At 45.0% G+C, this 26,233-nt stretch overlaps 1 protein-coding gene across 2 annotated transcripts in view; it reads right to left on the bottom strand.

Annotated features, from left to right (window-relative positions):
- Positions 1-26,233, bottom strand: part of HERC4 (HECT and RLD domain containing E3 ubiquitin protein ligase 4) — a 152,460-nt gene that overhangs the window by 45,354 nt on the left and 80,873 nt on the right. Inside the window, exons 13-17 of one of the 2 annotated variants that reach the window (XM_069753442.1) lie at positions 25,201-25,390; positions 23,272-23,444; positions 23,052-23,171; positions 4,530-4,553; positions 2,530-2,628 (exon numbers count right to left, since the gene is read on the bottom strand). In XM_069753442.1, coding sequence (XP_069609543.1) covers positions 2,530-2,628; positions 4,530-4,553; positions 23,052-23,171; positions 23,272-23,444; positions 25,201-25,390 — 606 coding nt within the window. The remainder of the gene's footprint in view (positions 1-2,529; positions 2,629-4,529; positions 4,554-23,051; positions 23,172-23,271; positions 23,445-25,200; positions 25,391-26,233) is intronic. The other variant, XM_069753443.1, reaches the window with a different exon arrangement.

The raw sequence follows: 26,233 nt of genomic DNA, 5'->3' as shown, positions 1-26,233 counted from the left end.
TGGTCCAGAACGACCCGACCTATAAAACTGTCCCATTAGTTAACCCCTTCAGTGAACACCGCAAAAAAATAAAAAGTAAAAAAAAATATACTTTTCAAATCAAACTACCGAGCAAAAAGTGGAATAAAACACAATCAAACAGTCAAAATGGAAATAAAAATGGTATTGCTGAAAATGCCATCTTGTTTTGTTGGGTGCCTGAAAAAAGTCAGGATGTCCCACAAAAAATAAGTCCTCACGTGACTCAGTCATCAGAAATATAGAAAAACTATTTGTCGAAATACGGTGATGCAAATTCTTCTATTTAAAATAAAAAGTGTTTTTTAGTGTGTAACAGCAGCAAAACATAAAAAAAATAAAAAAATAAATTTGGTATCGCTGTAATCGCACTGACCCGAAGAATAAAAATCATCTAATCACTTTTACCGCACAAGGAACGGTGTAAAAAAATAAAATAAAAGCAATTCTTCACCTGCTTTTGATTTGTTCATTCTGTCTCCCAAAGATCACAGTAAGGCTCAGCTCACATTTATACTGCGCTCTACGCTGAGCGCTTACACCAGGGTTTCCACGTAAATTTCTGAAGGAAGATTCCCTATAAGGAGGAAGATGGCGGCACTGTGGACACTGTCTGACCTAAGATCCTGCGGTGTCCGTCGTTTTAGGCATGCATAAGAGCGTGGTTGGCCACAATTTTGTGCACCTCTGGAAAAAAGGACACCGCTGAACAGAGGCCAGATGGAGTACAGAGTATCTCTGCTGTCTCATTATAGTGAATAGATCCCTCGGGGTTGTCACCTAAATCACATCACGCAGATATTTAGAAGGAAACAACGATGTAAATACTCAGCGTAGAGCGCAGGATAAATGTGATCGATCCAAAATGTTATGCAAAATGTTCCCCCAAAAAAGCTTCAATTCATTCCACAACAACAAAAAAAATCCCAATCCAGGTCCGTCATCTGTTAACAGAAATATATTGGGCTTCCATGTTACTGGTAGTACAAAGGCACTGGAAATGCGCTATGTTTCCTCCCCCCACACAATCACCACCAAAATAAATCCAGCGAATTTTGCGCTCCCAAATGTGAACGTGGCCTGACAGCTTTCATATCCAGTCAGTATGGGGGAGGCACAGTAATGCAGAATTGAGTCTCACTACCAACACTTCTACTAGCTCTCCTTTCGTAGTACTGCCAGCTCTGCTAATCATAAGCAGGCACCCCCTATAGCTAAGCACAGGCTGTGTGTGAAACAATTAAACAGTCTGCTCTCCTCAGTGCAGAATGACTATATCTGCTGGAGCACAGCAGACTTGACTGCTGGAGATGTTAGCATGTGTGGGAGGGGCAGTACAGCAGAGTTCAGGCCACTACACTTGCTTTGGCAATGTTAATGTGTATATGGCCTTGCCAATAAAGCTCATTTGAATTTGAGAGGAGAGCTAGAAAAAGGGTTTGCAATGAGAGTCAACTTCTGCAGCACTGCCACTCACTGCACACTCACAGCCAGAGATGAAAGGTGTTAGTGTACTTTCACACTGGCGTTTTTTTTAATACGTCGCAATGCGTCGTTTAGGGGAAAAAACGCATCCTGCAAAGTTGTTTGCAGGATGCGTTTTTGCCCCATAGAGTAACAATACCGACGCATTGCGACGTATTAACACACGTCGCAACCGTCGTGCGACGGTTGCGCCGTGTTGTGGCGGACCGCCGGGAGCAAAAAAAAACGTTAAATGTAACGTTTTTTGCTCCAGACGGACCGCTTTTTGCGACCGCGCATGCGCGGCCGGAACTCCGCCCCCACCTCACAATGGGGCAGCGGATGCGCCGGAGAATGCATCCGCTGCACCCGTTGTGCTGCGCTAACAATGCTAGCGTCGGAATCTCGGCCCGACAGAATGCGACGGGCCGAATTCCGACGCTTGTGTGAAAGTAGCCTTAGTTGGCCACACACTCAGGTCTGCTGTGCTCCAGCACTTGTCATCACTCTGCAGTTAGGAGAGCAGACTGTTTGTCAGTGCTATTGTGGGGACTGCTCCTCTCTTCCCAGTGTGTTGCTACCTACTTATAATTGCTTTGCATCAGGAAGAGGAAGAATTTTATGCTCCCAGTGAAATCTCTGGTAATGCCCTCTTGGACTAAAAAAAAATAAATGTTTAGGTGCTAAATATTTTAATTGCTAATATCTCCGCAATGGAAAGGCAACATAAAAAAGCAAGTTTTATTCTGCTCTGCATAGCCTATTGTATTGTATGATCAGTCCAACATGAAAAAAATTGGTGAAAAGTCATCTTAATTACCCATAGATAGGTGAAGGTCCAGGTTTTGAGACCTCCAATTTTTAAAGGACCAGTGAAGAGCACTGCTACTATCTGAGAAAGCGCACAGTGTGTTGAACGGGTTAAATATAAAGTCCTAGACTTTCTACTGAATGAATACTCTGCTCAGGACAGGAGTATGAATATAAATATTGATACTATTGTCAAAGTGCCATAATAATGCATCATATTATGCTCATGTAGCGTACCTGCATCTGTATGACGGCATCTGTCTGTAGCAGAGTTGTCTTAGCTTGTGCATCAAATACAAATGGATATGTACAAATTGTGAGAGAACCATCTGGTCCCTGTACAACAGAGAGAAAGACATGATTGAAATATCCATATATTACTCAAAATGAATCTTAGACAACTAGACATGAATTGTGTTACTGCTTATTTATTTCAAAGTTTTTTCCTGGGAATTTCATGCAAACATGCAGCCACATATCATGATGGTTGGAGGCCAATGTAGTGTTTTTTTTGCTTTTAGAATGATCATATTTTTCTGATGATGGAGCCGCAATGTTTATGCTGGATTTGAGGAAACCTAGTAAGACTTAGAATTGTCATGCGTGGGCCAGCCATGATCAACAGCAGTGCTGCCCCCAATAAGCTGCTAAAAAGCAGCGGTTTCAGCTTTATCAGCTACAGAAGTTCTAAATAAATCTTGACATGTTTGGTGTACATAAGTAGTGAATCCCTTTCATGAGATATGTGGTTGAAGGGGTTAGCCGGGACTATTTTTTTTCCATGGGGCTAAGAACTGACAGGTAGGTAGTTGCCATCGGCCTGTTCTACCCAGCTCAGAGAAGTCAACGACAGCTTTGAAAGCGATTTTGCAGCTTCATTTGACCACACATCAACAGAGCAGTTCTCGCTCGTCCAGGGCGTCACTGCTGGCGTCATACTGATTGACAACCGGCTCTACACAGTCAGGCAATCTCGCCCCGTCAACAGAGCGGAGCAGAAAAGAAGCAGCTGCTCTGTTAACGCGATGCTACTGAAAGTTGCAGGATCACCGGTAGGAGCGGTCCTTAACCACCGTGAGCCAGCAGAGAGCGGCACCAGGCATAGTAGACAGGCTGTAAAATTTTTAAAAAAATCATCCCAGATAACCCCTTTAATAGGACACATACTAGAACACTATTTTCAACATTTTTAGTCAAATAGCACCAGGTTTTACAAATGTGCAGGGTTTAGGTCATTCCACTGTTATATCTTAGGGGAAGGTCTTGAGGAATTCTAAATCTATTAATGAACAAAAGTAAATGGGAGAGAAACTTGTCCAGTAATCAACAGAATGGGTGCAAATTAGGTTCTATAGTGAGTGGGTAAAACAAGAAGGGAAAAAAAAGAGGAATTTATGTATTTTTATTTTCTGAAATTTATATCCAAGTTTACTTTAATATAGCAAACTCTTTTTTGGCATGCATTACTGTATGGACAGAGGGACTCGAGGAGAAAATTTCAAAATAAATAAGCCCCATTGTCTCTGATTAGTAGCTCCATTTTCTACAACAACTGTTAATGCTGCTTAGTTCAGGCAGTACCACAGGCCTGAGTAATGCGCACTAACCCTCCATCTACAAGTGACAATGAGGTGAAAACTAATTAAACTGTGACATCCAATCTCACTGTGGGCAGAAAAAATAGATCCTTTCTGCCAGCCAGGGCTATAGCCTGCATCACTGACATCAAATACACCACGGAGACTCAGATTTTACACATGACTGGAATTTGCTTTCATGTAGGTCACCAATTTAAGCCTTAAATGTGTTTTCCAAGCTGAGAAGAAATGTCTGCAGTCACTGTGTGCACCTCACTGCCGAATCCCCTGTACTCCTAGTGTGAGAGGCCAGTCAGGTTACCGCATGTATGGGGGGCAGCTTGTTTGGATGACACCAAGCATACGATGTGAAAAACAAGTTTAATATTCATAGACCAATTAATAAGCATTAGCAAAAAAAAAAAAAAAAAGTCCTCACCCCCTAAAATCCCCCTCAAACATTTGTTAATTTTTTTTTAACCAACGTTCTGTCTGCTTTTCATTGATATTGAGTAAGCAAATGGCACAATGCTTTAATGTAAGAACTACAAGTATCACATTTCTAATGGTGGTGGATGAGAATCTGACAAGAATGATGATGAGTTTGGGTTGTATGAATACAGGAGGGAAAACAGAATTAAAGCAAAATCCTAGTCTTACCTCAGGTAATCCTGGGTTTACGTCCTAAGAAAATGTAGTAGGAGGAAAGTGCTAATTAGTACCTGAACTCGCAAAACTTCTCGCATTTAATTACTTAAGACTCAATATTTCCTAATCCTGCCATCTGCAACGTTTCGGTCCGTGGACCTTTTTCAAGCATCCACGGACCGAAACGTTGCAGATGGCAGAATAAATATGGGAGCTGTTTTTTCACAATTGCTGTGGTGCTGTCCTTCTCTTCATGCGCTTCTGGATTTACCTACTGGGATGGATCCCCTGGTGAGGACGTGCACTCTGCTGTCCATAGAGACATTGCCATTATAGGGTGCGGCTTTACTATTAATATTTGATACTTTCAATATTTCCTAATGTCTTTTATAATAGAATATTCAGGTTTACTTACAGTGTAACCGTTGTTTTAATTTTTATTTCATAAATCAATAGTACATGTCAAAATAATCAGCTCTGTAATATATCTCAGAGAAATCTGCTTCTTTCTCCTCCTGGACGGATCAATAATTTTCAATATTCTGAATCTTGAGGTAAAATCTGTATTCGGCGAAGATCGACTTTCCCGTTACTGAGATAGGAGATGGCGGCAGCTACTGATGAGATTCTATGTAGACAGGGTGGAGCTGATCTGCCTCCAACTCCTCCTAATCCTGTCTACATGGAATCTGATCATTAGCCGCCGCCATCTCTCCTCCTAGTAAAGGGAAAGTCGGTCTTCACTAAATACAGATTTTACCTCAGGATTGAGAATTTTGATTATGACTGCTCAATTCTGGCAGAGAAAGAAGCAGATTTCTCTGATAAGATATATTACAAAGTTGTTTATTTGTAGGCCTACCATTGTTTTAAGAAATAAAAATTAGAATGACGGTTACGCTTTAAAGAGGTTGTCCACTATTCGGACAACCCCCTTCTCACTCAATGTTTGCCACCGTGAAAACAAAAACACTTCTACTCCCCTAACATCCTGGTGCCGGTTCAATGGTGTTGGCACCATTTCCGGGGCTCTCGTGCGATTATGACATGAAAGCCCAGCACCCAATCAGTGCTGGCACCATTCTAACTGCTTCTGGACGCATAAGAAATAGGGATTTTTGTGTACTCACAGTAAAATCCTTTTCTCCGAGCCATTCATTGGGGGACACAGACCGTGGGGTGTATGCTGCTGCCAATAGGAGGCTGACACTAAGTGATACAAAAAAATTAGCTCCTCCCCTGCAGTATACACCCCCCTGCTGGCTCTCAGCTAACCAGTTCGGTGCAAAAGCAGTAGGAGATCAATAACAATATATGAGCGTATAGCATGTCATATTCTAAAAAAAAAACAAGCATAAGCTAATAACAGGGTGGGAGCTGTGTCCCCCAATGAATGGCTCGGAGAAAAGGATTTTACGGTGAGTACACAAAAAATCCCTATTTCTCCTTCGCCTCATTGGGGGACACAGACCGTGGGACGTCCCAAAGCAGTCCCTGGGTGGGGACAACAATAGATCAGGCCCTGTGTAACCGCTACTTACAAGTGCGCCACTGCGGCCTGCAGAGTCCGCCTGCCCAGACTCACATCTGTGGAAGTGTGGGAATTATAGTGCTTCAAGAATGCATGCGGACTGGACGAATCCGCAAGCTTGCAGGCGTGCCTTGCTGACGCCTGGTGCCTAGGACCCTTGATAGACAGGGAGATAGGCTGACATCTAGCACGGAAGGACTCCTGGATGGTGAAAAGAATTCACCATGTTATCATGGTCGATGAAACGGCTAAACCCTTCCTGAAAATGTCAGGAAGCCTTCCTCTACCGTCAGGAAGCCCAAATAAAACGTCCAACCTTCAGAAGGATGCCGTTGTCAAGACGTACCTACTCAGAGCACTCACTTCGTCCAGAATATGGGGGATCTTATTCCATTTTGTGGACTGGAGCCAAAAGAGATGAGGGAAGAACTAAGCCCTCATAACAGTGGTAATACAGTACCACCTTGGTAACAAGGGATGGAGATGGCCTGAGGACAACCTTGCCTCGAAGGTAATAAGGGAAAAAAGTCTGAAAGAGCAGAGAAGCTAGCTCCGAAGACTCGTCAGAGTGAGAATATCGCAGAGGAGAACGGGACGACTTTCCCTGATAGTAAAGTCTGCCCGGATGAAAAAGGAGCCTACTGTAAGGCTCCTAGGAATAATAAGGTCCCAATGATCTAACGGTATGCGATAGGGAAGAACTACGTGTGAAAACTCCCTGTGAGAAAGTCCCTACTTGCAGTTGTGCTGCGATAAGGCGAGAAGATACTAGCTCCGCAAACAAAAAACGGACGTGGTCAGTGCGGATCTCTGAGGATCACTGGGGCCCCTTTCTGCTTCCAAAAGGCTTTCGGAAGCAGTGGAAGGGGAGTTATGGAAACTGGTACCACGGCAGAACCAGAGCATGGAGAGCGATGGCTCTTGGATCTCGAGGCCGAAACACGAACTTGAGTACATTGGCCTTCAGTCTGGATGTCATCCCACCTACAACTGGAGAGCTCCAGTAAGGACAGATCTGATGGAAGACTTCGGGGTGAAGTTCCCACTGACTTGAGGAGGAACCCTGACGGCTGAATTTGTTTGCCGTTCAGAGTTCTACTCCTGGGATATATACTGCCGAGATCACTGAATAATAGACTTCGGCCCATCAGAGAAAGTGAGGTACCTCGGTTATGGCGCCTGACCGTGGGTACCTGCTAGATGACTGACGTAAGGCACCGCCGTGGCATTATCCAATTGAATTCGGATAGGGTGACCCGCCAGAAGGCAGTGGACCTGCTGTAAAACCAGAACAATGATGGGGAGAAGAAGACTGGCATTGGTAGTTACTAATAACCATTGAACCGGGAGAAAGGCCCTGGATGATGAGCTCAGAGACTATTGTCTGAAAGTCTGTTTGACTTGCTGAAAACGAGCGGAGCGAAGGAAACCGCTTCCATTGTCGTCACCATTCTTCCTCAGAACTCTCTTAGCAAATCGAATGAAATGAGGGGGTGAGTAATCAAGTCCTCAGAACTCTCCTTGCGCGAGCTCCCTGTTGAAGGGCCATGACCTTGTCTCGAGGAAGAATTGCCATCCTTCTAGAAGTGTGCAGGATCATCCTCAAAAAGGATATCTGCTGGGCTGGAAAAGAGGAGAACTTGTCTAAGTGTAGCTGCCAGCCCAGGAGAGAAGGTATCGCAAGAGATATAGACGACTCAGTGTAGTCCTGGAAGGGCGGCTAGACAGACCAAACAGGGCAGGACGAGCACGCCTCTAGAGTGCAAGAGAAACATGACATCTACCATGACCCGTGCAAACACTCTGGGTGCGGAAGCAAGGCCGAAGGACAAGGTTGTGACTTGAAAATGCTGCTGACGAATGGAAAGGCGAAGGAATTTTTGCAGAGGGCAAGCAACCCGAATGTCGATGGATGCCGGAAACTGCACCTTTTTCTGTTGAAGTAATGGCTGAGCGGAGGAACTCCATCCAAAGAAGGAGGACCATGTCAAAGGTTGTTAGAAGTTTGAGGTCCAGGGTCGATCTTACTTTTCGTTCCCCTGTTTGGAACCAAGATCCCTTAGATGTAGACTGTGCTGGACAATCCTTATACAATCCTTTGTCAGTCTCCCGCTCAAAGGATTTGATTGGCCAGTTGTTGCTGGTGTGAATCAGGGTAGTTAAGGTCTCCAGCCAGGAGACCATTGCTCTAACAATCCATGCGGCAGCTAGGGAGGATAGAGAGCTGGACCCGAAGCCGCAAGACGGAACGAACCAGATTTGCCATCTGACAGTCCGTGGTATTTTTAATTGATGACCCATCAGGTAGGGATACTGGTAGGTATACCACAGGAGATTCTACCCGGTTAATCTGCCCCATGGCAGAATATGCGGCTGCATCCAGCAGGTCATAGTCTCTTGCCATCTCCTCTTTTCACGGTGCAGAGATAAAAATTAGGAACCCTCGATCCATCAACCTCTTAACAGGGAAGTGGAGAGGAATTGTCCGCCTTCTTGCATCATCCACTAAATAGTGGTGATGCAGAGGGGGGAGCTCGTACGCCAAAAAGGGTGCCTCTATATGTCCACAGAGTACAGGTCTCCAGGTGGACAAGACAGGTTGTCTGGCGTTAGGCCTGGATGCAGAAGAGGAAACATGGAGACGACACTCCGTGTGCTCATCTGTTGATGGTGTGGGGAGATCGGTGCCCTATAAAGAACCCGTCGCCCTTAAAAAACAGGCCAGGCATGGCATCCCACGTAGAGGCTTCTGTCCAGTGAATCGCTTATCCGAATTGAATGGCAAATGCTCTCGAGGGAGTTTAGTCTCTGAAGCTCTGGCAAGCTCAGGCAATATCCAATCCATATTCAGAGCCTTGTTGTCATCAAATCATTGATGAGGGAGCAGGAAACGAAAAACTTCCGTTTTCTAGATACCTGTATGTTTCTAGATGCCTGCACGTTTCTAGAATACTTGCGGCCCCTGCTAGCCGACGGCTCCCATGTAGGATAGGGACCCTGTATATTGGTCCTGCGAGCACTCCAAACACAGAGGGTACACAGAGGGATTCAATCTCTTGGTCAGAGAACCATGGATTGGTCAGTGAAGAAGCCCACTGAGGGGAACTAGAGGATAAAGCTGGGGTCGGCAGCGGAGGGCTCCTCGGACTGATCAAGCGCCTTTAAGACCAGGAAATACTGGTCATGCGCCTTTAAGAACAGAGAATATTGGTCATGCGCCTTTAAGACCAGGGAATACTGGTCATGCGCCTTTAAGACCAGAGAATACTGGTCATGCGCCTTTAACCCCTTCCCGACCCATGACGCCACGTAGGCGTCATGAAAGTCGGTGCCAATCCGACCCATGACGCCTATGTGGCGTCATGGAAAGATCGCGTCCCTGCAGGCCGGGTGAAAGGGTTAACTCCCATTTCACCCGATCTGCAGGGACAGGGGGAGTGGTAGTTTAGCCCAGGGGGGGTGGCTTCACCCCCTCGTGGCTACGATCGCTCTGATTGGCTGTTGAAAGTGAAACTGCCAATCAGAGCGATTTGTAATATTTCACCCATTATAACGGGTGAAATATTACAATCCAGCCATGGCCGATGCTGCAATATCATCGGCCATGGCTGGAAATACTAGTGTGCCCCCACCCCACCACACCGATCGCCCCCCCAGCCCTCCGATCTGGCCGGTACACTGCTCCGGCTCCCCTCCGTCCAGTGCCCCGCTCCCCCCCCCGTGCTCTTGTCCGCTCCCCCCGTGCTCCAATCACCCCCCCGTGCTCCAATCACCCCCCCTGCACTCCGATCCACCCCCCCCGTGCTCCGTTCCACCCCCCCGTGCTCCGTTCCAGCCCCCCCGTGCTCCGTTCCACGCCTGCCGCGTTCCGATTCCCCCCCCCCCGTGGTCCCCCCCCACCCCATCATACTTACCGATCCTGCCGGGGTCCCGTCCGTCTTCTCCTTGGGCGCCGCCATCTTCCAAAATGGCGGGCGCATGCGCAGTACGCCCGCCGAATCTGCCGGCCGGCAGATTCGTTCCAAAGTGCATTTTGATCACTGAGATATAACCTATCTCAGTGATCAAAATAAAAAAAATAATAAATGACCCCCCCCCCCCCTTTGTCACCCCCATAGGTAGGGACAATAAAAAAATAAATTTTTTTTTTCCACTAATGTTAGAATAGGGTTAGGGTTAGGGTTAGGGTTAGGGTAGGTGTAGGGTTAGGGTTAGGGGTAGGGTTAGGGCTAGGGGTAGGGCTAGGGTTAGGGTTTCGGTATGTGCACACGTATTCTGGTCCTCTGCGGATTTTTCCGCTGCGGATTTGATAAATCCGCAGTGCTAAACCGCGGCGGATTTACCGCGTTTTTTCTGCACATTTCACTGCGGTTTTACAATTGCGATTTTCTATTGGAGCAGTTGTAAAACCGCTGCGGAATCCGCACAAAGAAGTGACATGCTGCGGAATGTAAACCGCTGCGTTTCCGTGCAGTTTTTCCGCAGCATGTGTACAGCGATTTTTGTTTCCCGTAGGTTTACACTGAACTGTAAGCTCATGGGAAACTGCTGCTTTTCCGCAGCATGTGCACATACCTTTAGAATTAGGCCATGTGCACACGGTGCGGATTTGGCTGCGGATTGGCCGCTGCGGATTCGCAGCAGTGTTCCATCAGGTGTACAGTACCATGTAAACATATGAAAAACAGGGGCGTGGCCTGAACGTCCATGTGAGCGGACGTGTGACAGAGCGCTCCCGCTGCTAACGCTCAATTTATCCTTATAAGCCGCAGCTGAGCGGCGATTCAAGGCGCTTACCGGCTGCAGGAAAGTCCCGGGAGTGCGGCGGTGAATAGAGGCGGCCTCGAGGTCAACAAATATGACCAGGAGGAGGCAAAGAGATGCAGGAGCCGGCGAGGCTGGGATCAGCCAAGATGGCGCCGACGCCAGAGAGAAGGCGGAGAAGGACAACGCGGCATGCCAGAAGAGAATGGCGGCGGCGGCAAAGCTCCAGCAGTTTGCTAGAGTGGAGGCCGCAGGGAACACAGGAAAAGCAGAGGAGGATGCCGGAGCAGACACAGACACAGAAGGAGAGGAGGAAAGCCCAGCAGAGGAGCAGGAGGTACAACAGGGGAGCAGGGATGGTGACATGGCAGTGGTAGTAGGGGGATCTGAAGATAAGGAGTCAGGAGCAGAGCCCACTCTTAGAGATGTTTTTGCACTGGTATCAGCATGCAAACAATCCCTCACCCAGCAGCTACAGGAGGTCAAGGGGGATACAGCCCAGATAAATGCAGCCCTGCAGAAGATTGACAAACGTGTGGGGGCTGTGGAGGAAAGAGTGAGCACGGCAGAAGACCATATAGTGCAGCTGCAGAAAGCGGAGAGGAAGTTTACTCAGGCAATATCGGAGCTGGCTGCAAAAAATGAGGATCTGGAGAATAGGTCCAGAAGAAATAACATTCGTATAGTGGGTGTCCCTGAAAAAATTGAGGGGAGGAATCCCACGGAGTATATTGAAAGCTGGCTCCTTGAGACCTTTGGTGATGCAGCACTGACAAAAGTATTTGCGGTAGAAAGAGCCCACAGGGTCCCACCGAAACCACCTGTCCCTGGAGCAAATCCCCGTACCATGCTTGCCAAAATCCTAAACTACAGAGACAGAGACATTATCCTGAGGAAAGCTAGAGACATGACGGATCTGACAATTGGAGGTCAAAGAGTTGCTATTTACCCTGACTATTCCGCCCTGGTACAGAAACAACGGATGATGTTCACGGGTATCAAGAGACGGCTGAGAGAACTGGGAGTGCAATACTCCATGATGTTTCCGGCACGACTGAGAGTGGTAGCGCTGGATAAGATTCATTTTTTCCAGACGCCGGAGGACGCTACCCAGTGGATAGATCTTAACGCTAAAAAGCTTAAAGGGAAAGGAGATTGAAAATGTGGGGTGGGTTAGTCGGGAGGTATTTTAATTCTTTCAAAAAGGGGAAAAAGAGATGGACTGACAGTACATTGGTAATTGAAATGTGAAGGTTGGAGGGTGGAGCTGGGTATTATTCAGGGAATGTACTGGGTGTGCTGATGCGGCGGAGAAGTACGAGGGAGGAAGGGTGTGCAGCGTACTAAAAGTTTATTTAGTTTCTTGCAGTTGTAATTTAATACAGGTTGAATTATATTGTTCTTCTAAGAATTGCGCCGAATTCTGTTATAAACGGTAGCGGGAGGCGGAAGGAGAAGGTTACGTTAACAAGAGTGTTCGCAATGGGTGATGGTGCCCCACTCTTGATAAGAGGCAGAATGTATAGTATTGGGGGGTGTGGGGGAGGGGGGGGAGGGGTGAGGGTGGGGAGGGAAGTTAGACAGCTCAGAACCGGGAGTATTGACATAACTAAGGATGATGAGTCACATAATAGGGGACCGCTTTAAGATTTTGAGTTGGAATGTGAGAGGTCTGGCGGATAAATCTAGGAGAGCTGCGAGCTTGCAGTATGCGAAGGATCAGCGGGCTTCTATGATATGCTTGCTAGAGACGCACTTGATACAGGAGAAAGTGGACGTACTGAATAGACGTTGGATACAGAAAGGGTATCATTCTACCTTTTCGACGTACTCAAGAGGTGTGTCAGTGTTGGTGCCGGTGGGAGTGCAGTATGAAGAGGTGAAAGTATGCGTGGATGCTGAGGGTCAGTATGTGGTGATACAATGTATATTGTATGGAGTGAGATTGTGTGTGGCGGCAATGTATATTCCACCTCCATATTCAAGTAAGAAGATCAGGGAGGTGTTGGAGAGGGTGCAGCGATGGGAACCACTACCACTCTTAATTATTGGGGATTTGAACAATATCTGTGATGACTTTTGGGATAAAAATAAGAACACCCAGAACAGGTCGGAGGGGCACACTACAACATTTGGTACCTATGTGCGTGAAATAGGCATGATTGATCTATGGAGAGTTAGACATGTTGGGGAGAGAGGGTACTCGTGCTACTCGCCGGCTCATGCTACGCTATCCAGAATTGATATGGCGTTGGGTAACCGCCTGTTGGACACAATGGTGGGAGAGGTGCGTTATCTGCCGAGGGCCTTTTCGGATCACAGTCCAATTGAGGTGGAGGTTAGGTTGTTGGGGACACGGACCGCAAGTGGGAGAGAATGGAAGATCCATCCTAACTGGTTACAGAGTATTGATTTGGACGGTATAGGGAAGGAGGTGACGGAATTCTTTGCTTTAAATGATGGGAGTACAGATGCTCTAACTGTTTGGGATGCAATGAAAGCGTACCTGAGAGGGTTACTATTTAGAGACATTAGTAGGTGTAAGAGGAGGACAAGGGAGGCGGAGAGAGTGGCGATGGAGGAGCTGAAAGCCGCAGAGGACGAGATGGTAGTGCTGGGGACTTCTGAGGCAGAGAAAAGGTTGAGAACAGCGCAAAATTGTATGGAAAAGATTCTGCTGGGAAAAGCTGAAAGGAAGCGGGAGTTTCAGAGGGTGGCTTATTTTCAGGAGGGAGAAACAGTGGGACACATGCTATCGGTGGTAGCCGCGGCTCAGCGTGGTACCTCGTATGTACATTCGTTGGTTTCAGATGGGGGGAGCAGGGTATCTGAAACACCTGAAATTATAAAGGTCTTTGCGGACTTTTACGCGGACTTATATTCCTCCAGGGTCAATGAGTCAGCCGGAGATACGGAGACTTTCCTTGAGAGTCTGGGTCTTCCGAAATTGAGTGAGGAGGATAGGGTGAGCCTCGATGCCCCTATCACCGAGGAGGAACTGAGTCGGGCGCTGAAGTCTATGGCTAATGGGAAGGCACCTGGGGTTGATGGGTTACCAGCCGAAATCTATAAAAGTTTGGAGGAAGTGCTGATTCCCAGATTAAAGTTAGTACTGGAGGAGGCTGGATGCCAAGGGTATCTCCCAGCATCTATGAGGGAGGCTATTATAGTGGTTATTCCGAAGGAGGATAAGGATCTGGGGAAGCCTGAGTCATATCGACCAATCTCTCTGTTAACCATCGATGTCAAGCTCTTGGCCAAGGTGTTAGCTACCCGTTTGTCCAGCGTCATTGCTAGCCTTGTACATCCGGATCAGTCTGGTTTTATGCCTGACAGGTCTACAGCGGTTAATCTGCGGAGGCTGCATATGAACCTACAGCTGAAGTCTGACAACTGTGGCCGAAGGGTTATTGCATCCTTGGATGCCCATAAGGCGTTTGACAGTGTGGAGTGGGGATATCTCTGGCGGGTGTTGAAGTGTATGGGTATTGGTCCGCAATTTGTGGCATGGACTCAACTGTTATATTCACTACCAACAGCTAGAATTAGAGTGAATGGGGAACTTTCTCAGCCTATAAAGTTGGCCAGAGGTACGAGGCAGGGTTGCCCACTGTCGCCCCTTCTGTTTGCCTTAGCTGTGGAGCCACTGGCCGCTAAGATCCGACAATCGGATGAGGTTCCTGGGTTCAGATATGGGAGTGTTGAGGAGAAGATCGCGTTATATGCAGATGACATCTTACTGTTCCTGGCGGACCCGGATGAAGCCTTGAATGGGGCTATCGAGATCATTGGGAAATTTGGAGCCTTGTCGGGATTGAGGATAAATTGGGATAAATCGGTCCTCTTCGAGGTGGATGGGGTGGAGGAGAGCAGAAGTGAGCCATTGGGAGAGGGGCGGCTTAAGGTGGCATCCCTTTTCAAATACGGATCTCGATCCCAGTTACAGAGTTTTTGTATAGGAATTTGACTCCTCTCATGGGCGCCCTTAAAGCAAAAGTGGATGCGTGGAATAAATTACACCTATCGGTGGTGGGTAGGGTTAATCTCATTAAAATGGTTCTGATGCCCAAATTACTTTACGTCCTACATAATGCGCCAGTTTGGATTCCACGTGGGAAATTCCGGCAGATTAATGCTCTTTTTAGAAGCCTGATATGGGGGAGGCGGTACCCACGTATTCGCCTGGAGACGCTTCAGCGACCCAAGGAAGATGGAGGATTGGCTTTACCCAATCCTGAGTTATATTTTCTTGCAGCCCAGAGCCAGCATTTGAAGGGCTGGGCGCGGGGAGCGTCTACCAGTGCGGTACAACACTTGATGGAGAGGGTGACAAACCGAGGACCGGTGGCGCAGTGTCTGGAGGATGGCTCCTTGGGAGTATTGGGGAAATTATACCCAACTATGTTTTTGATACATAAATTATGGACCAGACTGCGACATATTCGGGGGGTTACGGGGCTGACTAAATTTACACCGATATGGCTTAATAATAATTTGGTTGAGTTTGCGGCTCTTGGAGTGCTGGCGGAGTGGCAGGCCAAAGGAATCCACTTGGTGGCTCAGATAATTCAACAACAAGGATTAAAGTCCTTTTCGCAGCTGCAGGGGGAGTTTGGATTGAGACCGACTGGGGAGTATCAATATGCTCAGATGAAACATGCCTTTAAAGCGCAAAACAAGGGCGGTGGTATTGAGATCCAGGAGGACATAGTTCTGGAATACGTATGTGGGGAAGGGTCCACAAGGGGAGTCATTACCACCCTTTATAAGGACCTTCTACATGCATATTTACTAGACTTCCCTCTAAAAGCGAGAGCGAAATGGGAAAGAGATTTAGGCCCAATGGAGGATGAAACCTGGGAGTCGGTGTTGGAGTGGGTTCCACGAGTGTCACTGAGCAAGCCGTATAGACTATCGCAGCTGTACATCTTGCACAGAGTCTATAAATCACCGGAAGTGTTGCACAGAGCGGGGTTGCGTGCTGACTCTGAATGCCCGAGATGTAGGACTGAGAATGCAGGAATATATCACATGATGTGGACATGTCCAAGACTGGTTGCTTTCTGGTTGGTGGTAATGAGCCGTGTGGAAGGGGCGTATAAATGCAGAGTGCCGAGAGATCCGATAGTGTGTATACTGGGACATGTAGAGGAAATTAGAGTGGATAACACCTGGAAGATAGCAATAGCTAGGCTATTATATATGGCAAGGAAGGTAATAGCAAGGAACTGGATCAAGGATGAGCCGCCTACAAGGGGTGAATTCCTGAAATATGTTAAACATGGTCTCAATTTGGAAAAGGGGGTATACAAAAGACGTGGGAAAATAGAAACGTTTGATAAAATGTGGTCTCCGTGGCTCGAGCTGGGATAGTAGGTATGGGTAATGGGAGGATGAGGGCCTCTGAAAGGAAGAGAGTGCTAAAGAACAAGCGGACATAAGTGATTCAAATGGCTCAAAGAGCCATCAATACTGGTAACAAAGTATAACTGGGTATGAGCTGTCAGGGGAGGGGGAGGTTTGGGTTTTGTTGGGATTGTTGGGGGTTTGGAAAATGTAAAATTTTGTAATATACTGGAAAATGCATAAATTGTATTGTTCATATTCGCTTTCAATAAAAATCTATTTAAAAAAAAAAAAAAAAAAAACATATGAAAAACGAAATCCGCTGTGCCCATGGTGCGGAAAATACCGCGCGGAAACGCTGCGTTGTATTTTCCGCAGCATGTCAATTCTTTGTGCGGATTCCGCGGCGTTTTACACCTGTTCCTCAATAGGAATCCGCAGGTGAAATCCGCACAAAAAACACTGGAAATCCGCGGAAAATCCGCAGGTAAAACGCAGTGCCTTTTACCCGCGGATTTTTCAAAAATGGTGCGGAAATATCTCACACGAATCCGCAACGTGGGCACATAGCCTTAGGGTTAGGGTTGGAATTAGGGTTGTGATTAGGGTTATGGCTACAGTTGGGATTAGGGTTAGGGGTGTGGGGTGGGGTTAGTGTTGGAGGTAGAATTGAGGGGTTACCACTGTTTAGGCACATCAGGGGTCTCCAAACGCAACATGGCGCCACCATTGATTCCAGCCAATCTCGTATTCAAAAAGTCAAATGGTGCTCCCTCACTTCCGAGCCCTGACGTGTGCCCAAACAGTGGTTTACCCCCGCATATGGGGTACCAGCATACTCAGGATAAACTGCGCAACAATTACTGGGGTCCAATTTCTCCTGTTACCCTTGTGAATCTAAAAAAATGCTTGCTAAAACAAAATTTTTGAGGAAAGAAAAATGATTTTTTATTTTCACGGCTCTGCGTTGTAAACGTCTGTGAAGCACTTGGGGGTTCAAAGTGCTCACCACATATCTAGATAAGTTCCTTGGGGGGTCTAGTTTCTAAAATGGGGTCACTTGTGGGGGGTTTCTACTGTTTAGGCACACCAGGGGCTCTGAAAACGCAATGTGACGCCCGCAGACCATTCCATCAAAGTCTGCATTTCAAAAGTCACTACTTCCCTTCTGAGCCCCGACGTGTGCCCAAACAGTGGTTTACCCCCACACATGGGGTATCAGCGTACTCAGGAGAAACTGGACAACAACTTTTGGGGTCCAATTTCTCCTGTAACCCTTGGGAAAATAAAAAATTCTGGGCTAAATAATTATTTTTGAGGAAAGAAAACGTATTTATTATTTTCACGGCTCTGCATTATAAACTTCTATGAAGCACTTGGGGGTTCAAAGTGCTCACCACACATCTAGATAAGTTCCTTTCGGGGTCTAGTTTCCAAAATGGGGTCACTTGTGGGGGGTTTCTACTGTTTAGGCACATCAGGGGCTCTGCAAACGCAACGTGACGCCCGCAGAGCATTCCATCAAAGTCTGCATTTCAAAACGTCACTACTTCACTTCCGAGCCCCGGCATGTGCCCAAACACTGATTTACCCCCACATATGGGGTATCAGCGTACTCAGGAGAAACTGGACAACAACTTTTGGGGTCAAATTTCTCCTGTTACCCTTGGGAAAATAAAAAATTGCAGGCTAAAAGATCATTTTTGAGAAAATATTTTTATTTTTTATTTTCATGGCTCTGCGTTATAAACTTCTGTGAAGCACTTGGGGGTTCAAAGTCCTCACCACACATCAATATTAGTTCCTTTGGGGGTCTAGTTTCCAAAATGGGGTCATTTCTGGGGGATCTCCAATGTTTAGGCACACAGGGGCTCTCCAAACGTGACATGGTGTCCGCTAATGATTGGAGCTAATTTTCCATTTAAAAAGCCAAATGGCGTGCCATCCCTTCCGAGCCCTGCCGTGCGCCCAAACAGTGGTTTACCCCCACATATGGGGTATCAGCCTACTCAGGACAAACTGGACAACAATATTTGGGGTCCAATTTCTCCTATTATCCTTGGCAAAATAGGAAATTCCAGGCTAAATAATCATTTTTGAGGAAAGAAAAATTATTTTTTATTTTCATGGCTCTGCATTATAAACTTCTGTGAAGCACCTGGGGGTTTAAAGTGCTCACTAGGCATCTAAATAAGTTCCTTGGGGGGTCTAGTTTCCAAAATGGGGTCACTTGTGGGGGAGCGCCAATGTTTAGGCACACAGGAGCTATCCAAACGCGACATGGTGTCCGCTAACGATGGAAATAATTTTTCATTCAAAAAGTCAAATGGCGCTCCTTCCCTTCCGAGCCTTACCATGTGCCCAAACAGTGGTTTACCCCCACATGTGAGGTATTGGTGTACTCAGGAGAAATTGCCCAACACATTTTAGGATCCATTTTATCCTGTTGCCCATGTGAAAATGAAAAAATTGAGGCTAAAAGAATTTTTTTGTGAAAAAAAAGTACTTTTTCATTTTTACGGATCAGTTTGTGAAGCACCTGGGGGTTCAAAGTGCTCACTAGGCATCTAAATAAGTTCCTTGGGGCGTCTTGTTTCCAAAATGGGGTCACTTGTGGGAGAGCTCCAATTTTTAGGCACACGGGGGCTCTCCAAACGTGACATGGTGTCCGCTAAAGAGTGGAGCCAATTTTTGATTCAAAAAGTCAAATGGCGCTCCTTCCCTTCCAAGCCCTGCCGTGTGCCCAAACAGTGGTTTACCCCTACATATGAGGTATCAGCGTACTCAGGACAAATTGGACAACAACTTTCGTGGTTCAGTTTCTCCTTTTACCATTGGGAAAATAAAAAAAATTGTTGCTAAAAGATAATTTTTGTGACTAAAAAGTTAAATGTTCATTTTTTCCTTCCATGTTGCTTCTGCTGCTGTGAAGCACCTGAAGGGTTAATAAACTTCTTGAATGTGGTTTTGAGTACCTTGAGGGGTGCAGTTTTTAGAATGGTGTCACTTTTGGGTATTTTCAGCCATATAGACCCCTCAAACTGACTTCAAATGTGAGGTGGTCCCTAAAAAAAATGGTTTTGTAAATTTCGTTGTAAAAATGAGAAATCGCTGGTCAATTTTTAACCCTTATAACTTCCTAACAAAAAAAAATTTTGTTTCCAAAATTGTGCTGATGTAAAGTAAACATGTGGGAAATGTTATTTATTAACTATTTTGTGTCGCATATCTCTCTGGTTTAACAGAATAAAAATTCAAAATGTGAAAATTGCGAAATTTTCAAAATTTTCGCCAAATTTCCGTTTTTATCACAAATAAACGCATAATTTATTGACCTAAATTTACCACTAACATGAAGCCCAATATGTCACGAAAAAACAATCTCAGAACCGCTAGGATCCGTTGAAGTGTTCCTGAGTTATTACCTCATAAAGGGACACTGGTCAGAATTGCAAAAAACGGCAAGGTCTTTAAGGTCAAAATAGGCTGGGTCATGAAGGGGTTAAGGCCAGAGAATACTGGTCATGCGCCTTTAAGGCCAGAGAATACTGGTCATGCGCCTTTAAGGCCAGAGAATACTGGTCATGCGCCTTTAAGGCCAGAGAATACTGGTCATGCGCCTTTAAGGCCAGAGAATACTGGTCATGCGCCTTTAAGGCCAGAGAATACTGGTCCTGCACCTTTAAGACCAGGGAATACTGGTCCTGCACCTTTAAGACCAGGGAATACTGGTCCTGCACCTTTAAGACCAGGGAATACTGGTCATGCACCTTTAAGACCAGAGAATACTGGTCATGCACCTTTAAGACCAGAGAATACTGGTCATGTACCTTTAAGACCAGAGAATACTGGTCATGCACCTTTAAGACCAGGGAATACTGGTCATGCACCTTTAAGACCAGGGAATACTGGTCATGCACCTTTAAGACCAGAGAATACTGGTCATGCACCTTTACCTCCTACAGACACTAAGCAAGAACTGGTTAGCTGAGAGCCAGCAGGGGGGTGTATACTGCAGGGGAGGGGCTAATTTTTTTTGTATCACTTAGTGTCAGCCTCCTATTGGCAGCAGCATACACCCCACGGTCTGTGTCCCCCAATGAGGCGAAGGAGAAATCAAAAGTAATCAGGAGGAAGTGAGCGGGCAGTCGTAGTTCTGACTTCCTATTGACTGCATATAGGTATGATTGGGCGCAGGGTTCACGAGTCATAACCGCAGGTAAGCCCCGGGAAAGCAAGTGCCGACACCATTGGAATGACGAGGGGAGTATAAGGGTATGTGCACACGTTGCGGATTTTGCTGCGGATCCGCAGCGTTTCTGCAGCTGGGGATCCGCAGCAGTTTCCCATGAGTTTACAATACAATGTAAACCTATGGGAAACGAAATCCGCAGTGCACATGCTGCGGAAAAAAACGGGCGGAAACGCAGCGTTTTATTTTCTGCAGCATGTCAATTCTTTGTGTGGAATCCGCAGCATTTTTACACCTGCTCCAATAGAAAACTGCAGATGTAAAACTGCAGCGGAATCCGCAATAGAAACCGTGATAAATCCACAGGAAAAACCGCAGCGGTTTTGCACTGCGGATTTATCAAATTCGTTGCGGAAAAATCCGCAGAGGAGCTTTCTACGTGTGCACATACCCTAAGGGTTTTTATTCAAACATTCAGATCGAGTTTCGAAACTGGAGAGGATCTGCAAGGAAGAATGGCAGAGGATCCCCAAGTCCAGGTGTGAAAAACTTGTTGCATCATTCCCACGAAGACTCATGGCTGTACTAGCTCAAAAGGTGCTTCTACTCAATACTGAGCAAAGGGTCTGAATATTTATGACCATGTGATATTTCAGTTTTTCTTTTCTAAAGAATTTGCAAAAATATCGACATTTCTGTTTATTTTCAGTCAAGATGGGATACAGAGTGTACATTAATGAGCAAAAAAATAACTTTTTATTAATTTAAAAATGGCTGAAGTGAAAAAATTTCGAGGGGTCTGAACACTTTCCGTACCCACTGTATGTATGTATGTATGTATGTGCTTTTTGTATACATATGCTCTATGTATATACGTGTGTATAGAAATGAGTGAATCAAGCAAAATTCAAATGTGCACAGTTTCACAAATTTTCCTGGGAAATTCGATTTGCAGAATGTCCCTCCTAGTATGGTCTGTGCTCTCTCCAGACCCGACACAATAACAAACCTTATATACAAAAAAATGAAATAAAAATCCTTATACTAACTGCTCACCTCTCCAGCCACTCTAGTTCTCACAGTTACCTGTCTTGTGACCCACACAGTTTCAGATCACTGCCACTCACATTAGCCCTAACTTGCCCATTTAACTTGGCCATGGGGGCTCTGTATACGAACCCGAAATGGTTCTTGCGCAAACTGATGTCATGATGCTGTGACCTTCACTTGACAGGACTGTGATTTTTACAAGAGCATGTGCTGAACCCTTACCGCTCTAGTAAAATCTGGAAGTTAAGGCCCAGATTGAGAAGCCCGGGTATTTCAGCATAAGCGGCAGCGATGTGAAAAGAATTGGAAAGGAGACGTGAAGAGTGGAGGGGCTGGAGAGGTTAGCAGTAAAGTGAGTATAAGGATCTATTTTTTGCTTTTTTAACATTTGGATGGCCTTTTACGGTTCAATTTAAAGCCACGCATAAGCCAATTATATACATATCTGCATTTTGGCCAAAGTTGATTTTTGTAAAATTTGAGTAGAATTTAATTTACTCTAAATTTATTCGCTCTTCGCTAGGGTGTGCGCGCTCTCTATACGTACGTGTGTGTAAGTGTGCGTGTACGCGTGTGTGTGTCCACATTTAGCATCCACATTTCTAAAATGCAGGCAGGGCAGAGTTCATAAGTGGCAATTGCCCAACAAATGAGCAAAATGATGCTCTTTCATCACATGATTGGATTGTTTATGTTGTAACAAAAATCATTGTTCTCGTTAGCACATCACCGAGTGAAAACTGCAGATGTGCTGCTGATAATATGATACTGTATGGGGACAGATTGATGTATTAGTAATCGTTCCCTTACATTCGTCGTCAGTCTGTGTCAACAAGCGCAAAACAACTTGAATACTGTCCATTTATCGGCCTGAACTCAGCACATGTCAATACAACCTACATGTTTCTGTGTGATGGTGTAATATGTGAGCTTTTGCCCAGGTCCCCACTTTGTCCAAAACTGGCCCTGAAAGCCAAGATTATTTTTCAAATGCCCTTTTATTATTTTGTTAGGTTGTCAAAAGGCTTAAAAGTTTAGGAGCAAATGTTCCATTTTTTTTTTCACAGACATTTTCAAAACTTGTTATTTTGAAGACCTATTCGCTTTTGAAGTGATTTTGAAAGGTTGTTATAGCAGTCATTGGCACCTCACTATTGTGTGTTAACCATCTACATGCCACTTTCGTTAATGACAGGAGCATTTGGGAGATTAAACACCCAAGATCGGTGTTAGCATGGGTTGTGGCAGATGTAGCAGGATGTCCGTGGCAGCATACAGGCAGTACCCGCTGCATCCTCTGATGACACGGGGAGCTCTTCCCTTATTGCTCAGTGCTGTAAAAAGGGGCGCTAAAGACTAAATAATAGAAATGACTAAAGTAAAAAGATACATTAGCGGCCATTAAGGGTTTAAAGGAACATGTCAAGTTTAAAGGGGTATTTCTATATCTGATTTTTATGGGATATGCATCCATGTTGAGAACAAGACCTGTCTCACACCAATGTAATTGGAGAAATTGCAAAGTGCTCAGCTAGTTCTCAGAACTCCCATAGAAATGAATGGAGAGTGACTTGTATATATTCACATTCAGAGATGGGAACCTTAAATTTTGACAATTTTCGTTAAGTGCAGCCAATAAATCTTGACTTACCATACAAAGTGCTCGTTGCTGGATCCAATTTACATAGTCGTTCTGGATATCTATAAATTCTTGTAGTTCATGAATATAGAATTTATCATAAGGTATAATCTGTCCTGATCTTTCATTTACCTGAATAAAGGGAGTAAAATTAACTTTTATTACAGTAATTAAGTGACCTGCTAACTTTGCTGGAAGTTTAGAACATGCCACATAGCATAGTGATGCATACCCTATGCAGACTCTCCAAAACTTTCAGAGGTGTATTAAGAAAGGTGTTGAAAATTCTTCTTTCCGAATGAGGAATTCCTGTTTTAGCAAACTTCAATAGGTGCAACACAATGTTTTTAAAAAGCCGCACTAATCGCATGAACTCTGGATTTTCAAGAGCAGACCACCAGTTTTCTATAATAATAATAATAAGAAAATTAATAATGAAAATGTAAAACTGCTAAATGTGTTTTAAAAGCCATGCATATCAAAAAAAACAAAGTCAATTCAACTTGAAATTATAAAGATTTTTTTATATTTGACAATGAATGAGACAGTTAAAGAGGTTGCCCACTACTTTGTTATTGATGACCTATCCTTCAAAATTAATAAGAGGCGGATGGGTAGTACCCAGCCGCGGCCACAACAGCGCCGTAATTGAGGAGTTCAGGCTGGCGGCTGCCGCCATTCCAGGTGTCGGACCACGAACGATCAGACATTGTTGACTAATCCTAGGGATAGGTCTTAAATGATGAAGTAGTGGACAACCTTTTTCCAGTACTTTTATATTAATGGCCTATCCTCAGCATAGATCATCAATAGAGGATTGGTGGGATTCTGAAACCCTACCGATCAGCTAATATGACCTACAGTGAGTAGCCAGATACAGACAGTGTACAACATCTGCAGCTTTGTACAATACTTAGTAGCTGCTGCCAGGTGCTGCAGATCAGCTATTTTTTTTTTCAATAGGAGCTGATCTGCAGCACCTGACAACATCCACTGATCAGGCACGGAGCTGCAATGTTCTGCTCAGTACACGGGTTACAGCCGGCTGCCGCTGGAGGTCATACTAGCTGAATGGGGGTCCCTGCTAGCAGAAACCCACCAGTCTCATATTAATGATCTATCCTTGAGAAAAGTCATCAAATAAAAAGGTACTGGAAACACATTTAAGAAACATTTGACAAAACTTTGACAAACTATAAAGCGTCAAAGTGCCGGCTTTTCTTTAGCAGGAAGCAGTCAAGATTTTGAAAGATCTGAAAAACATGATTTAAACTAATGGATAGTTTCCTTCTTGTAATAAAATTACCTTTTTAATTTACCAGATGTCCCTTTCTCTATTTACGTGGCCATTTCAATAACTAAGGACTCATTCAGACGTCCGTATTTTTTTTTTTTTTTTTTTGCATACAAGTCCTTTCTGCGTTTTTCACCGATGGAACTCGTACCTATAATAGTGAATGGGATCATTCCAAAGTCCATAATTTTCTCACAGACCAAGTGGTCTGCGCAAAATCGCAGAGATCTGTCCGATTTTGATCTAAGCATCAGATAAAAAAAATCAGCAATGCAAGTATATGGAGGTGTGGGGCATGGGTGGGGGGTCCTGTCCCTTAGGGAAACAATAGGAAAAATTTTTTTTTTCTTTTTCACACACAAGAAATATTGATGAACTTCAGACCAAACTGATGGCACTGACTGAAATCCCTGATGCCACTCTGTACATATTCTCCCATTCAGAGACTAGGTAAAGAGGTAGTAGAGAGAGCGGCTGATAAGTCTCAGCTGACGTGAAAAACATTCGCACAGGAGTATTGCAGAATTGAAAAATACTAATCCTTTTATTTAGGTTAATCCATTTGTTTGATTATTTGAAAGAAACCCGCTACTTTAATGCTCAGTCCCAGGTCATTACTCCACCACGCATAGTGGTCTAATGGGCAATGATGACCCTTTTTCCTAAAGCGGGACTATACAAATCGTTCCCCAATATCCTACTGGTAATTCTGAAGAAATGTCCTTTCCTAGAATTCTACCAACTAGATTAAAATTGATTAGATACGGATGTAAGCTACATGCAAGCAGGTATTAGGATCTAGATTAGAAAATCACTACTGTTTGCCATGTACAGAATTAAACAAGAAGAGGTCATGCCTTCACTCACCTAGTACTTTTAATGGAGCCTTTTCAAGCTTAATAATTGCCGTCCCAAAAGGAATCGCTAAAGAGGAAAAGTTGTTTGGATCAGTCATAAGCGGGCACTCTGGCAGCGTGAGGTACAATCTCAAAGCCTCAATGTCAGGTGGGGAGCTTGGTAGTTTTGGTATTAGATGCTTTTCCAAACTGGCAGCCACCTAAATGTAAAGACACTAGACTGAGATTAAAAATAAGTCTTTAAAGGGAAACGGTCAGCAGGTTTTTGCTAAATAATCTGAGAGAAACATAACATAGGGCGAGTGAGCCTGATTCCAAGGATGTATCACTTACTAGGCTATGTGCTGTAGTTTCAATATAATCAGTGTTTTATCAGCTGGAGATCACCACTAGAGGACTAGGACTCATGTGCAGGCAAGTCAGGCTCATCTGTGTAACACCGCCCCCCGCCAGTGAGTAACAGGTTGCTGACAATGTACACACAAAGCTGTCAATCAGTGGTGTGGACGGGGCTATAGAGACCTCAGCATTCTGACCACTGCTAGGTCTGCAGCAGATAAAACAGGGATTCTATCAAAACGACAGCCCAGTAAGTCAAAGTGGCATTGCTGAAATCAGGGTTTATGGCCCTTTATTATGCTCATCTCAGATTACACAGCAAAAACCTGCTCACATATTCCCTTTGAATAGAGGACTTATCACAACACCTGACATGTCCATTTCATTAATGCTTCTCAATGCGCAATTAATCGGGAGGATTTTTCTTCTAAAGCTGCGCAATGATTTTCCCTTGTTATTCTTACCAGAAATTTATGAATAAATTGACAACTATGTATTACCATTCAGTTTGTCAAAAAGGCTACTGTCCCTATACAATCTAAGGGCTCATCCAGACATCCAAAATTATTCTTGTGTGCAAAACTCTGATTTTCTTCAATTCATTTTTCTGCTTTGGATCAGAAATTCACCAATGTGTTTAGCGTGTCAGTAGAGATGGGCGTAAGGAATACCTACAGTTCGGGCATGGACACCGAACACGGACT

This window comes from Ranitomeya imitator, chromosome 2, assembly GCF_032444005.1.
Source record: "Ranitomeya imitator isolate aRanImi1 chromosome 2, aRanImi1.pri, whole genome shotgun sequence".
Classification (NCBI taxonomy): domain Eukaryota; kingdom Metazoa; phylum Chordata; class Amphibia; order Anura; family Dendrobatidae; genus Ranitomeya; species Ranitomeya imitator.
Note: the sequence above shows the minus strand (reverse complement) of the source record. Positions and strands in the feature narration are given on the sequence as shown.